The sequence below is a fragment of the Scylla paramamosain genome, chromosome 10, assembly GCF_035594125.1.
Source record: "Scylla paramamosain isolate STU-SP2022 chromosome 10, ASM3559412v1, whole genome shotgun sequence".
Taxonomy (NCBI): Eukaryota; Metazoa; Arthropoda; class Malacostraca; order Decapoda; family Portunidae; genus Scylla; species Scylla paramamosain.
Window position 1 is genome coordinate 15,710,391 of NC_087160.1, and position 16,641 is coordinate 15,727,031.

Here is a 16,641-nt window from a genome sequence, read left to right on the forward strand (position 1 = left end):
TCTGGGGACTTCCCAACTAACTGGAAATCAACTGTTATTATCCCCATCCCAAAACCCGGGAAAGACCCCCATACTCCCATCAGCCTACAAGCCCACTGCTTTCCTCTCTTGTGTTAGTAAGCTGCTGGAGAGGATGGTGTGCTCCCACCTCACCTGGTGGCTGGAAGACACCCACCGATTAGGACTGGAGCAGTGTGGTTTTTGTCCCCGTCAAAGTACCGCTGATGTGCTGGGCTAGATAGAATACCACATCTGCAATTCTTACTGCCAATGCCAGGTCATAACAGCTCTTTCTCAACATAGAGGGAGCATTTGTCTTGGTACCACACAAGGGAATCTTACACAAGTTGGCATTGATGGGCATCACTGGCACCACCCTTGCTTAAATCCAAGACTTCCTCACCAACCACTCCTTCCAGGTGGCTGTAGGTGCCTCCCTATGATTCTCCTCATGACATCTGGTGTGGAGTTTCTCTGCAATCCATCCTCAGCCCTGTCCTTTTTAATGTCCTCCTCTCCAACCTCTAAATCTCACCTCACTCCCACTTTTACTCTATGCTAATGCTATTACAATCATCAGTCATGCACCCACACTGGGTCTGGCACAAATTCACCTGCAGAAGGCTGCCACTATATTGAAAGAATGGGCCACTGCCTTGGGGGTCACAATTAGCATCCCTAAAAGCACTCTCATGTGCTTCACCAAGAAAAGCTACCATCTCCACCCACTATCTTATGTCACCATGCACACCTTCCTGGGGTGCACCTAGACTGCCCCCATCTCTCATGGGCCAACTACATAGACTACCTCTGCATCTCCTGCAACAAACACCTTGATGTAATGAAATGTGCAATTGGTATCCATTTGGAAGCCAACTAAGACCTGCTACTCCACTACTACTGAACCACTGTCGGGGCCAAGATATAATATGGTTGCTGCATCTATGGATCCGTAGCACAATCCATCCTGGCTAAACTTGACCCTATTCAAAATGTTCCTCTGAGTATCTCCATGGTGGCCATGAAATCCCCCCAGTCATTTTTCTGCATGCTGAGAGTGGTATTCCTCCTCTGTCCACCCACAGGAAAATACTGCTGTGCCAACAACACCACAGGTTCTAAGGCCTGCCTCCTCAGAGGCATGTGAATGGGCAGAGGAGGAATACCAATCTCAGCATGCAGAAAATGACTGGGGAGGATTTCATGGCCCTCATGGAGATCCTCAGAGGAGCATTTTGGATAGAATGAAGTTTAGCCAGGGTGGATTGTGCTACTGATCCATAAATGTAGCAACCATATTGAATCTTGGCCCTGATGGTGGTTCAGTAGTAGTGGAGGAGCAGGTCTTAGCTCCCAAACAGATGCCAATTGTGCATTCCATTACATCAAGGCATTTGTTGCAGGAGATGCAGAGGTAGTCCATATGGTTGGCCCTTGAGAGATGGGGGTAATCCAGGTGCACCCCAGGAAGTTGTGCGTGGTGACATAAGGGACTGCCTTGCCGCCCATGAAGATAGTGGGTGGAGACTGTAGCTTGCTCTTGGATGTGGTAGCTTTTCTTTCAACACCACAGGATACAAGGCCTGCCTCCCTCTCATCCACTTGTTACACTATATTTCACCTCTGGGGTAGACCAGCAAGCCCCTACTTGGTTTCCTGGTGCACACCAACCTCTGCTGGTGTGAGCACTACTCTTACTGCACACCCTTCAACTCCCACATCTGCCTCCACAGCCAATCAACCTCATCTCATCTTTCCCTCCATGGCTGGACACTTCTCACAAGTTTGCCTTCCACATTCCTGGTCATTCTCCTAAACTCACAGCTAGTGGCTTAGCAGCAGTGCACTTCCAATAACTTGATCACTCATTCTACCATCATCACCTAAAGATATATAATGATGGATCTAAAAGTCATAACCCCTCCTCAATGGCTGCTATACATGACCCCAGCAATACTATCTGCAGGATGTGGAGACTCCCTCATACCACTGACGTTCTCACAACAGAACTATTTGCTTTTCTCCAGCTCCGATCTATCCTCACACCTAACAAAAGACCAAGGCACTGATCTACACAGACTTGCACTCATTCCTCTTCCTTATCCTCTCCTGAGATCCATGTTCTGCCACTCCGATTGTCCAATCCATCCAGCACTCCTTCCTCTGTCTCTTCAATGAAGGGTGGGACATCACCTTCAAGTGGGTGCCTTCCCACTGTGGCATCAGAGGTAATGAGGTTATGGATACTGTGGCAAAGATGGTCTTGTCACATTTCAACATCACCCCCCCTCCCACTCACACTCCACTCTGCCAAACAAATCATAACCCATTTCTGCCATTCATCACGGAACTCTTCACTCAGTGATGCCCTCCACTCCACATCCATGGGACTCTACCAGAGGGACTCCTCCCCACAGCCATGAGTAAAGAGACAGTCCTGAGTGATAGATGTTGGCCTTAATCTGCCATGCTCAACACATCCATACTGCCCCTGGTGCCCCACAGTTGAGGAAACTAATGAACACTTCCTCCTACAATGCTCTCATTTCTATTCCCATTGTGTTGTACTTTGCAACCAACTAATAACCCTTGGGATCAACATCTTCGACCTGCCCATCCTACTGGTGGCAGTGGGTGTTGACTCCCTCAAACAAATTGCAATTATCTACCTGAATTGTGCCTTCCTAAAGAAAACAGGTCAACTATCCTGCCTGTGATCACCTCATGGCTTGCACCTGGGATCATACCTATCTTCAGGATCATCGTAACCCTCAATAACAACAGCAACAACATGGGAAATGAAAAATGGAGAACATCACATATATGTGTGAATTGTATTATTATAAAGGCATTGACAGAATTCAATAACTATATTAAAAACAAGAAAACTGACACAGTGGGACTGCTTGAAAATAAATTAAGTGACATAGTAAAGACTAAATGATTAACATATGGAAATGTAACTTAGAAAAGAAAGTGAACAGAAAAGAAAGGAAAATTATATTCTTGGTTGAGGAGGATATGTTGATTATGGAAAGACTTCTGTGGTGCTATACAAATATATTCAGAGTACATACGACATGAAATGGAAATCTGTCTTGCTCAGATTGTAGTTGCCTTCTGCTTCACACTGTCTAATCTACCTTGAAAGTATTTGTACAGAACTCCATAAATCTTTCCATAACCATCAACATGCAACTGGTGGTAGTGGGGGCACATCTGCACTCCAAAGAGCTGAAGGTAGATGGACATGAGTAAGGAAAGAACCTGGCAGAAGCCAAAAAACCCTAGAAATAAAAGAGAGGAAGAAGGAGGAATTAGATAATGATATATATGCCATAAAGGACCAATACTTAGAGCAAAGAAGATTACAAGAAAAATGATAATGGATATATTTATAAGTGTTTGCAGGAATTGCTAAAAAAGAGTAACATAGTACATAATGATGATGGATTGCAATTATAAAGAAGAGTGCTGGAAGCAGTGGTACATTGAGGGAAGTGATGACTCTTGGGGAACCACTTTATTGAAACTGAAAATTGATAGTCTATTAATATAAAAGACATTGGAAAACACAAATTTAGAGGTAAGGTGATGCCATCTACTATTTAACAAAGGACAAGAACTTATTGAATATGTCTTTTTTAGATCATTTAGATACTCAGATTATTGGAGAAAAAATCAAGCAACATTTTACCAATATATGCACAACCCTCCCATCACTTGACCATTCACAACTACCTAGTTTTTTACCAATCAGTGACACCACTTCAATAGATCGTATCAGTGTGTACAAATCATTAAAACAACTTAAGATTACAAAAGCTTCTCCACCTGGATCATTACCAAAGAGGCCCATTAGGGAATTTGCCTATGAAATTAGCCTACCCCTCACTTATGTATACAACCTTTGTCTGAGCAATGGCATCTTTCCCAGTAGATGGAAAGAAGCGACAATAGTAGCTTTACCCAAGAAAAAGGTAATTTCCCAGCTAGGAGATTTACGACCATTGTCACTCACACCGGACTTGGGCAAAATATTGGAAGGGTATGTAGCTGTGTTGGTATTAGAAGACATTCGTCCCAATTTAGACCCATTTCAGTATGGAGACCTTAAAGGTAAATCTACCAGTCACTGTCTAGTCATGCTTTTAAACTCAGTTTTAAAGGGCCTTGATGTACCTAAGAAAATAGCACATATTGTTTTGATTGATTTTAAAAAAGCATTTGATTATATTGACCATACTGTAGCTTTAACAGAACTATTTTTATTAGGATGTAGACCTTCATTGCTCATGTTTGTGGCAAACTTTTTATCAAACAGAAAACATAGGGTTAGATATGATGATATTATTTCTGATTATGATATAACAACATGTGGAGTACCTCAGGGGACACGTCTTGGTCCCATTATTTTCTTGGCTGTTATTAACAGACTATGCAGAAATTCCCCAATTCATGTCAAATATGTTGATGATTTAACTATAATGGAAATAGTTGATGTAGAAAATACAGTAACTTTCACAATGCAAAATACCTTGGATAAATTAGCTCGGGATTGTGAAGTTATTAAGATGTGCCCAAACCCCCTTAAATGTGAAGTAATGATTGTGTGCCCACCCAAAAGACCTATCGTCTTCCCACTACTTAAATTAAATGGATACGAACTCCCGATAGTACACTCTTGCAAGCTACTTGGGGTTCACATTAATTCAGATCTTACTTGGAACGATCATATCACTCACATTGTCAGTAGAGCTAGCAGTCTCCTTTTTATCCTATATCGAGCAAGACAATTTTCTTTTAGTCCAAATGTAATGTTCATACTATACACATGGTACATAAGAACTGTCCTAGAATATGCTGCACCTGTATGGCACCCAGGTCTCACGCGTGCACAGCATAATTCACTTGAAAAACTTCAAAAGCGTTGCTTTAGAATCATATTGGGTGAGGCCTATCTGAACTACAACCATGCATTGCAATTACTTGGTACAGAATCATTACACAAGCGACGAGAAGCAGCAACAATAAATTTTGGACGGGGACTGCTCAACTCACCCGAGCTCAGAAATATGTTGCCACAGACCTTGCATGATGTCCATGGTAGGGAAACAAGGAGAGGTAGTCAACTCTTGCAGTCAGTAAGGTGTAGGACCTCAAGATACCAGAACTCTCCAATACCATATATTGTCTCTAAACTCAATGCCTTGTAAATACCTATGTACATGTTTTATATTTATTTTAGCAGCTTCTTGAGCTTATTTTACCTTTCATGTAGCTACCTAAATAGATACGCACTTGTTGTAAATCAAGACATGACGTTTTATAAATGACTTTGTAAAGCTTTCTTGATCAATAAACCATCAATTATTAATTATTATTATTATTTTGAGATGGAATATCCATGGGCTAAGAGCAATCATGCTATGAGGTACTTACAAAGAACAGAAGTAAAAGTACAATAGTTTAATTACAGAAAAAAATAACAAAATAACTGGACCACAGTTTACAGTGCAAAGAGGAAGCTGAAGAAAATGGGAGAAATAATTTGAAATCTATAAGGAAGGATTTGTATATGAGATGGTAAGAAAAGAAACAGGTAACAAACACTGATTCAACAACAGATGTGCATAAGTAACATCCAGTTGTAATGGCAGTCCTGCTTAGTTTACTGCAACTTCACACAAAAGGTACCAATAGTATTTGTAGGTGTCTCAGTGACTTCACTTCTTAATCTCTTCATTGCAGTGCAGTGAAAATGGCGCCCTCCCCCATATCCAGCTTATCAGCGTGCACAAAAATTTGAAGTGTCACTAATGAATATAAGTTTTAACATAATCCTCACATACTATATCTATAAAAAAAAAACACAAAATAAAATAGTGCACACAATGGAATATTAATTACTTGATAACCGTGAGATGTATCCATAATTATAGGGATATTTGAGCTATGACAAGATCCCCTGAATTGTATTTCCTTATAATAATTGTAAAAAACAAGTAGATTTATGGAAAAAAAAAGTGGAGAGAGAGAGAGAGAGAGAGAGAGAGAGAGAGAGAGAGAGAGAGAGAGAGAGAGAGAGAGAGAGAGAGAGAGAGAGAGAGAGAGAGAGAGAGAGAGAGAGAGAGAGAGAGAGAGAGAGAGAGAGAGAGAGAGAGAGAGAGAGAGAGAGAGAGAGAGAGAGAGAGAAAGGGGGGGGAGTTGAAAGAAATATAAGTAAAAAAGGTGTGATTAGAGCAGTGGTTCTCCACCATGGGGACACTCTCCTGGGAGGGGCATGAGCACAGGACAGGAGGGGAGAAAATCACAGAAAATCACAGACTTACTGGCTATTAGTACAAAGGAAATGCAGCTGTTATGCCCTCTGGAATATTCCCCATCCCCCTGGTAAGAGAAGGAAGAAGAGGAGGAGGAGGAGAAAGAAAAGGAAGAGAAGGAGGAGAAGGAAAAAAGGGAGACATCACACTTCCCTCTCCCATTCCTACTCAAATAGCAAAACTCACTAAGATCTTTCACCTTCATTCGCATACCTGCATCCCAATAAAAACCCTTTATTCTTTCCATCTATATTCTGATGCCATAACATTTGAGAAAAATCCCAAAGGGCTTTTCTATCTACTTTAAGAGGTATCACAGAAAAATTCATTTTTTTTACTCATACTTCAAAAATGAGTTATGAATTTTTTTTTTTTTTTTTTTATGTAGGAAGGACACTGGCCAAGGGCAACAAAAATCTAATAAAAAAAACTGCCCACTGAAATGCCAGTCCCATAAAAGGGTCAAAGCAGTGGTCAAAAATTGATGAATAAGTGTCTTGAAACCTCCCTCTTGAAGGAATTCAAGTCATAGGAAGGTGGAAATACAGAAGCAGGCAGGGAGTTCCAGAGTTTACCAGAAAAAGGGATGAATGGTTGAGAATACTGGTTAACTCTTGCGTTAGAAAGGTGGACAGAATAAGGGTGAGAGAAAGAAGAAAGTCTTGTGCAGCGAGGCTGCGGAAGGAGGGGAGGCATGCAGTTAGCAAGATCAGAAGAGCAGTTAGCATGAAAATAGCGGTAGAAGACAGCTAGATATGCAACATTGCGGCGGTGAGAGAGAGGCTGAAGACAGTCAGTTAGAGGAGAGGAGTTGATGAGACGAAAAGCTTTTGATTCCACCCTGTCTAGAAGAGCAGTATGAGTGGAACCCCCCCAGACATGTGAAGCATACTCCATATATGGAAGGATAAGGCCCTTGTACAGAGTTAGCAGCTGGGGGGGTGAGAAAAACTGGCGGAGACGTCTCAGAACACCTAACTTCATAGAAGCTGTTTTAGCTAGAGATGAGATGTGAAGTTTCCAGTTCAGATTATAAGTAAAGGACAGACTGAGGATGTTCAGTGTAGAAGAGGGGGACAGTTGAGTGTCATTGAAGAAGAGGGGATAGTTGTCTGGAAGGTTGTGTCGAATTGATAGATGGAGGAATTGAGTTTTTGAGGCATTGAACAATACCAAGTTTGCTCTGCCCCAATCAGAAATTTTAGATAGATCAGAAGTCAGGCGTTCTGTGGCTTCCCTGCGTGATATGTTTACCTCCTGAAGGGTTGGATGTCTATGAAAAGATGTGGAAAAGTGCAGGGTGGTATCATCAGCGTAGGAGTGGATAGGACAAGAAGTTTGGTTTAGAAGATCATTAATGAATAATAAGGAGAGTGGGTGACAGGACAGAACCCTGAGGAACACCACTGTTAATAGATTTAGGAGAAGAACAGTGACCGTCTACCACAGCACTAATAGAACGGTCAGAAAGGAAACTTGAGATGAAGTTACAGAGAGAAGGATAGAAACCGTAGGAGGGTAGTTTGGAAATCAAAGATTTGTGCCAGACTCTATCAAAAGCTTTTGATATGTCCAAGGCAACAGCAAAAGTTTCACCAAAATCTCTAAAAGAGGATGACCAAGACTCAGTAAGGAAAGCCAGAAGATCACCAGTAGAGCGCCCTTGACGGAATCCATACTGGCGATCAGATAGAAGGTTGTGAAGTGATAGATGTTTAAGAATCTTCCTGTTGAGGATAGATTCAAAAACTTTAGATAGGCAGGAAATTAAAGCAATAGGAAAGTAGTTTGAGGGATTTGAACAGTCACCCTTTTTAGGAATAGGTTGAATGTAGGCAAACTTCCAGCAAGAAGGAAAGGTAGATGTTGACAGACAGAGCTGAAAGAGTTTGACTAGGCAAGGTGCAAGCACGGAGGCACATTTTCGGAGAACAATAGGAGGGACCCCATCAGGTCCATAAGCCTTCCGAGGGTTTAGGCCAGCGAGGGCATGGAAAACATCATTGCGAAGAATTTTAATACGTGGCATGAAGTAGTCAGAGGGTGGAGGAGAGGGAGGAACAAGCCCAGAATCGTCCAAGGTAGAGTTTTTAGCAAAGGTTTGAGCAAAGACTTCAGCTTTAGAAATAGATGTGATAGCAGTGGTGCCATCTGGTTGAAATAGAGGAGGGAAAGAAGAAGAAGCAAAGTTATTGGAGATATTTTTGGCTAGATGCCAGAAATCACGAGGGGAGTTAGATCTTGAAAGGTTTTGACATTTTCTGTTAATGAAGGAGTTTTTGGCTAGTTGGAGAACAGACTTGGCATGGTTCCAGGCAGAAATATAAAGTGCATGAGATTCTGGTGATGGAAGGCTTAAGTACCTTTTGTGGGCCACCTCTCTATCATGTATAGCACAAGAACAAGCTGTGTTAAACCAAGGTTTAGAAGGTTTAGGACGAGAAAAGAGTGAGGAATGTATGCCTCCATGCCAGACACTATCACTTCTGTTATGTGCTCAGCACACAAAGATGGGTCTCTGACACGGAAGCAGTAGTCATTCCAAGGAAAATCAGCAAAATATCTCCTCAGGTCCCCCCAACTAGCAGAGGCAAAACGCCAGAGGCACCTTCGCTTAGGGGGATCCTGAGGAGGGATTGGAGTGATAGGAGAAGATAAAGATATGAGATTGTGATCGGAGGAGCCCAACATAGAAGAAAGGGTGACAGCATAAGCAGAAGGATTAGAGGTCAGGAAAAGGTCAAGAATGTTGGGCGTATCTCCAAGACGGTCAGGAATACGAGTAGGGTGTTGCACCAATTGCTCTAGGTCATGGAGGATAGCAAAGTTGTAGGCTAGTTAACCAGGATGGTCAGTGAAGGGAGAGGAAAGCCAAAGCTGGTGGTGAACATTGAAGTCTCCAAGAATGGAGATCTCTGCAAAAGGGAAGAGGGTCAGAATGTGCTCCACTTTGGAAGTTAAGTAGTCAAAGAATTTCTTATAGTCAGAGGAGTTAGGTGAGAGGTATACAGCACAGATAAATTTAGTATGAGAGTGACTCTGTAGTTGTAGCCAGATGGTGGAAAACTCGGAAGATTCAAGAGCGTGGGCACGAGAGCAGGTTAAGTCATTGCGCACATAAACGCAGCATCCAGCTTTGGATCGAAAATGAGGATAGAGAAAGTAGGAGGGAAGAGAAAAGGGGCTACTGTCAGTTGCCTCAGACACCTGAGTTTCAGTGAGGAAAAGAAGATGAGGTTTAGAAGAGGAGAGGTGGTGTTCTACAGATTGAAAATTAGATCTTAGACCACGAATGTTGCAGAAGTTAATGAAGAAAAAGTTGAGGGGGCTGTCAAGACACTTAGGGTCGTCAACAGAAAGGCAGTCCGACCTGGGGACATTTATGGTCCCCTCCCCAGATTTGGACTCCAAGGCTGGTGTAGGAGTCGCCATGATGATTTTAAAATTTTTGAGTGAAGGGTGTGTGTGTTATTAGGTGCTTGTAGTTTTGTGTGGAGGAAGAGAGTTGTCTTTAGAGGGCAGGCTGTGACTGCCCCCTTGTGTTGTGAGACACAAAGGGAAACGTTCAGTGAGGTCACAGCTGGGTTTAATGATAAGTTCACAGCACCCCCTGAACAGTGCTTTAGACCTCACTGGGGGTAATTATCGTTTTGGCAGGTGTCTACTGCCTCCTCCACTGATACCCTTAAAATGTTCTCTGCTTTCTGTGAAAACCACACAGTACTACCTTCATTCCTTCTATATTAAAACTGAGGTTGTTTACATTTAAAAGACCTGAGATTTAACCTGCTCAGTGCCAATGCCATGAATCTATAGCATCTTGCATACCCATGCTCAATGTCACTGCAGTGAATTTACAGCAGCAACTTTAAAAAATTATAAACTTTTATTTTGTTAAGTGAACCTGACAGAAAACACACAGTGTGTACTTCAAACCTTAATCTAGCCACTGGATACGTATGTAGCCACACAACAAGACAACCTTGGAAGCACAATACAAACTCATTATTTCAGTGTAGTCAGTGTGATGTAGGATTGTGCCTGGAATCCTGCTTCGGAGAATACCACCCTGAACCTCACTTCTAAAGTGATTCAGAACTGTTTATAAATAGTGTCTATGAAAATCAATAGAAAAAGCCATTACATACTCAATCACATGCCAATTACAATAGCCTACTGATCATGCAGTGATGGAATAATGTAATGCAATCCCTCACATCCTCACATACTACAAGTAGCCTACCAATCATATGTACATTGACATTGTGGTAATTTACCATTACTGAGGTGACATGACACCCTTCATAAACTTTGGTGGTGACCACAAATCGTTAGCACCATGTTATATTAGGAGTTTTGTATGTTTACCTAGTTGATCACTGTGACGTTTTCATACTTTACCAGGGAGGCTTTTCATACTTGTGTATGTTTTGAGACTGGCGGAATGTGAAGGCTTGGTGTCAGTACATGACCTGTTGGTGTCTCACATTTATTTATTTAGGTTATGTATATATTGTTTATTTACATTTACCCATATGTCACAGTTATTCAGTATTCCTTAGAAGTGCCATGTTTTTTTTACCTAGGTTGTACCCTAGATTTAAACTGAGTAAAGTTTGGTATGCAGTGGCCAAGTTTCTTTACCCCACAACACACCACAAACACCACTGGCATCATTATTTGTCACATTATACATACCCACATCAGGCAACTTATAATGTGGATTTAAGAAATATTTCACTTTGCTGAATCACATTTGAACTGGAGCTCATATAAATTTTGCATTCACATAAAGAAAATAGTCACTAATTTACACATATTGTATCATCAGTTTCTCATATGACAGATGCTCATGTAATATCCTGAATTGCTTAGACTATGGATGTAAGGTTTCTTTATTCCAAAATTGAAAGTTATTCATAACTCAGTCCTCTACATTGCTTTAGGAAGATTTAAGTCCTCCCCAGTCATAGCCCTTCAGGCAGAGTTCTCCCTATCCTCATTGTCACAACAATGTTCCACACTCCTTGTCCATGCCTATACCAAACTTGCTTCCACCCCTAGCAGCCATGCCCTCCACTCCCTCCCTCATCCAACAGTGTAAGGGACCACTTCATGGTCTCCTACCAATACAAGCCACACCCTATTTTGTAGACAAAGGCCTCTTCTTTGCTACCCTCTGGGTCACTCCCCCCTCCTTTCTCACTCTAGAGAAAACTTCCCCACTGGGCCCTAGGTTTCCTCTCTTCAGTAGTCTCTTAGGGGCTCCACACCACGGTCCAAGGCTGGCTGCTCAGTGCTGGGCAGGACCTTATTTTTGACATTACTGCACACCCACTACTACAACTCTACACATCTGTTCTAATGGCTCTTGTCTCCTGTCCCTTCCATCAGTAGGTGTTGCTATGTACAGTCAGTGCCCCAAAATGATGGTGTGAAACATGCCACGCTATCACTTTGGTCACAAAACAAACCAGCCACTAAAAACTTGATTCAAATCCACCGACTCTATTGGTGTGGCAGCAGTGGTCTGAGATAGTTATGCATGAGTGACTCATCAAGTTTCTATCAGTGTTAGCTGGGACTTCATAGTGACCAGTTTCCTCTGAAATTGTAAGCATACCCTGTAATTTTTTTTTGCTTGACCAAATATTACTTCTGTATCTCATGTGTGATAATGACACCAAGAAAAGAGCTAAGGAGTGCATTGTAGCTATAACATTCCTGAGCCTTGGGAGAAAAGAAAACAAAAAAATAGCCACTACCACAGGCATGGCACTGCATAGTGTTCAGTGGTGCTGATCTATCCCTTCAAAAGAAGCCAGGGAGGCCTCATGTCACTTCAGTTAAGACTCAGAAGGTGCTGAAGTGTCATGTGGACATTGAACATCAGAGCAAAAGAACTAAAGGAAAAGAACCCCCAGGTTCTTTCAGAATGTACCAGTGCACAAAATACAGAAATGCCTCCAGAACAACCTTAAATTTCAGTATCATGCACCCAAAAAAAAAGCCCCTTTTAACAATCTTGCAAAAGATTGCTTAGCTTGGAACACAAAAAAAAGTGGAAAACAGTTCTGTTGTTTGATAAGGATACTTTCACAGTGACTGGTATCTGAGGAAGGAAGGTGAGGTTGTGTTCCTTATCTCCCTAAATATACTGAGGGGATTGTAAAACACCCAGATATTGTGATGGTGTGGGGACCATTTGGGTACTATGGCACTGGGAAAATTAGTGTTGCATAAGAATCTCACAGTGAACAAGTCACATATCTTGAACTTTTTGTTGACCACTGGGAGGATTGTTTCACAACCTGCCAAAATAAAATATTTATGCAGGATGAAGCAACAGCTCACACTACAACTGACATATAAATGGTTTGAGCAGGTGTTCATTGAGTACATCAAAGACTGGCCAGGTAATGGTCTCAAGTTAAAACCCAATGAAAACTTAGAAGCTTGATAAAGCACTGGTTACAGCACCTTGAAACATCCACAGTGCCCAAGATCATCACCTACATCCAAAATATTTGGGATTGACAGGAAACTTCCCCCCTCCAAAACCTTCCTTTGTCTGTACCCAAGTGACTCCAGAGTTGCCTAAAGAGGAAGAGAAATCCGACAAAATATTAAAGGTGAGAGGTACCAATGATATGAGCATTTAGGTTCCATTTGTATAGCAAATCCTCATATAACAAAACACACAATTAATGGTAAAAAAAGTGGTTTAGGTTCTGTGACAGTTGTCAAAGGTAAGTTTTCAAGCTAAAACACATGATACCAAATGCAACAAACGTGTCTATATTATAGAACTGTCGATTAAACAACCTGTAAGATACAACAGCATACAAAGAACATGATTTCACATTAATCAAACACATAAAGTAAGCATAACACTCATACATAGTTAATGCACCAGGAAGGGTAACTCACTCAACACTGACCTTGTGCCTCTTAACAATTTCTACCTTCTTTACGAATATTACTGGTACTCTACCTCACTTATCCTTACTGCTGGGACTTCCATAGGAACTCACTGACTGCTTGGGAGGCATAGTTAGTACTTGGGAGACAAAATAAGGAACAATCTATACACCACATGGTTAGTCACAAACACAACAAACACAAACACACCATACCACTCCAGCAGTAACACTGTAACACATCCAAGCACTGATCAGTCACAGTTTCTCATGTGACAGGACCTCCCTGTAGCTGCAAAAAGATTTCCATATCCTGCCACAACAAGAAAGACCAGAATCGTCTACTTTTCTCTTAAGAGAATGGGCTGTAGGTAACATCACAGAAAATGGGAAGGGGGTAATTCATGTTTTTTTTTTATTCCATGAATGGCTGGTAGTATATTTCTGTATGCTTGCTGTATGAATGAGGAGATTAAGCAATAACTATGAATTATGGGTTCTAATATGTGTAATAACAAACACATCTCTCCTGCAATCCCATTGCACAGGATTTTTACTTACTCATCCTTGATCTGTTTACCTTGCAAATGCAAGAGTTAATCAATATCTTCTCTCTTTCATTTGTAAACACTTAAACACTCAGGTTGTTTCTAGCTTTCCCCTTTCTACACCCTAAACTGTTTTAAAAGAAGAAAATCAACACTTTTCCAATTAACTTTTGGGGGTCCCCAACAATAAATAAATTAATTAATTAATTAAATAGAAATTAACATAAATCTATCAACAAGACTCTACCTTCAAGGGATGGCATGGACAGGTGGTACCAACCAGCTCTGAACCATGGAGAACCAGCTTGGTGCCCACCTCCACTCTTTTGTTTTTGATCAGCTGGCACATGGCTTTGTCCACCACAGCACCTAAAAGGAAATGGTAGCACTCTGTAACTCATTTCAGCAATTTTATTTCTATTTCTATTTATGTTATTTCTATTGGTAAGAATAAAGGCAATCCCAATCAATTAATTGTTCCCTACATACTTGTTCTGGTGCAAGGGAAATTCATTCTTGATTTCACATCCATGAAATTTCTGTACACTTTAAACTAACTACAAAGGCCATTAACATAACTTTGCTCTTGTGCCTATGCTATTAAATTTCCCAAATTTTCTACCATCTGGCTTCAACTTCAGAGTAATTCTCAAACTAAATTCATTTGTGCTGTATACCTCTCACCTAACTCATCTAAAAAAAACTCTTTGACTCTATAATTTCCATAGTAGAGCACATCTGGATTCTCTTCCTTTATTTAGACATTTCCCTTCACTGACCAACCTGGTGAACTAGCCTTTAACTTTCCTATCCTCTATGACCTACAATAATTAGTGCAACACCCTACCCGTATTCTTGACCATCTTGGAAATAAACGCAACATTTCTGACCTTTATCCTAACTTCTAATCCTTTTGCCTATGCTTTCACTCTATATTCTCTGTTGGACTCCTCTAATCAGAACCTCATACCTATATCTTGTCCTATCACTCCAATTCCTCCACAGGACCCTCCAAAGCAGAGGTGTCTCTGGTGCTTTGCTCTGCTAAATAGACATGAGGCAATATTATTTTGATTTTCCATGGAATGACTAATACTTCCATGTCAGATACTCATCTCTGTGTGGTGAGCAAATAACAGAGATAATAGTGCCTAGCATAGAGGCATGCATTCCTCACTCTTTATCTTGCCCTAAATCTTCCAAACCTTGGTTTAGTGCACACAGTCATGATGCTATATATGATAGAGGGGCAACCTAAAAACAGTATTCTAGCCTTCCATCACCTGAATCTCAAGTACTTAATATTTCTGCTTGAAATCATGCCAAGACTGTTCTCCAGCTAGTCAAAACTCATTCATCGATAGAAAATGTCAAAATCATTCTAGTTCTAACTCCCCTTATGACTTTTGCCACCTAACCAAAAATATTTCCAATAACTTTTCTTAATTTTTCCATCCTCTATTTCAACCTGATAGCACCACTTCCATCTCATCTGTTTCAAAAACTGAAGTCTTTGCTTGTATCTCTCTCTTCTCTAACATCTGATAATTTCATGCTTCCCATTAAGATCCTTTCAAATCATGTTTTCCATGCCCTCACTGGCCTTAACCTTTGCAAGGTTTGCAGATCTGATGGGGTCCCTCCTATTATTCTCCAAAACTGTGACTCTATACTTGCACCTTGCTTGACCAAGGTCTATTAATTCTGTCTGGCAACATCTTTTCCTCCTTCCTGCTGTATGTTTGCCTACATTCCGCTTTTCCCTAAAAATGGTAAATGCTCTAATTCCTCAAACTACTGCCCCATTACTTTAATCTTCTTCCTCACTAAAGTGTTTGAATCTATCCTCAACAGGAAGATTCTAAAACATCTATCACTTCACAACCTTACATCTGATCCCCAGTATGGGATACATAGTAGCTGCTCTACTGGTGATCTGGTTTTCTTTACTGAGTGATGGTCATCCTCTGTTAGGGATTTTGGTGAACATTTTGCTGTTGCTCTAGACATATTAAAAGCATTTGATAGAGTTTAGAACAAAGTTTTAATTTTAAAACTACCCTCCTACTGCTTCTATCTTTCTTTTTGTAGCTTGATCTCTAGCTTCCTTTCTTACCACTCTATTGCTGCTTTCACAGACAGTCAATATTCTTTTATTTTCTTAACAGTGGTGTTCCTCAAGGTTCTGTCCTGCCACTCACTCTCTGTCTGTTATTCATAAATGATCTTCTAAGTCAAACTTATTGTCCTATCCTCCCCTAAGCAGATGATACTACTCTGAATTCTTTGACATCTTTTCTTAGACATCCAACCCTTCAGGAATTAAACAACTCACACAAGAAAACCACGGAACATCTGACTTCTGATCCCTAGGGAGCATGCAGTCAGCAATGATATCACCAGCATTCAATTCCTATTAAAAAGGATTACCACAAGTATTTTTCTTTTTTTGTATATAAGAGGGCCACTGGCCAAGGACAAAAAATAGAAAAAATAAAATAAAAAAATATGAGCCCCCCCCCCAAAAAAAAAGGCCCTCTTAATGCCAGTTCCTATAAGATGTCAGGCACAATAGTAAAAAAAAAACAGAGGATAACTGTCTTGATACCTCCCTCCTGAAAGACTTTAAGTCATAGGAAGGAGGAAATACTGAAGCAGGCAGGGAGTTCCAGAAATTACCAGAGAAGGGGATGAATGACTGAAAATACTGGTTAACTCTTGCATTAGGTGAACAGTGTAGGGAAGAGAGAAAGAACAGTTTTGTGTAGCGAGACCACGGGAGGAGGAGGGGCATGCAGTTAGCAAGATCAAAAGAGCAGTTAGCATGAAAATAGTGGCAGAAGACAGCAA

The 16,641-nt window shown here is 41.0% G+C and overlaps 1 protein-coding gene across 4 annotated transcripts in view; it reads right to left on the reverse strand.

Annotated features, from left to right (window-relative positions):
• Positions 1 to 16,641, reverse strand: part of LOC135104258 (breast cancer type 2 susceptibility protein-like) — a 315,255-nt gene that overhangs the window by 114,171 nt on the left and 184,443 nt on the right. For 3 of the 4 annotated variants that reach the window (XM_064011445.1, XM_064011444.1, XM_064011446.1), the window contains exon 12: positions 14,039 to 14,160. The exons of the other annotated variant lie outside the window; for it this stretch is intronic. In XM_064011445.1, coding sequence (XP_063867515.1) covers positions 14,039 to 14,160 — 122 coding nt within the window. The remainder of the gene's footprint in view (positions 1 to 14,038; positions 14,161 to 16,641) is intronic. 4 annotated transcript variants of the gene reach the window in all.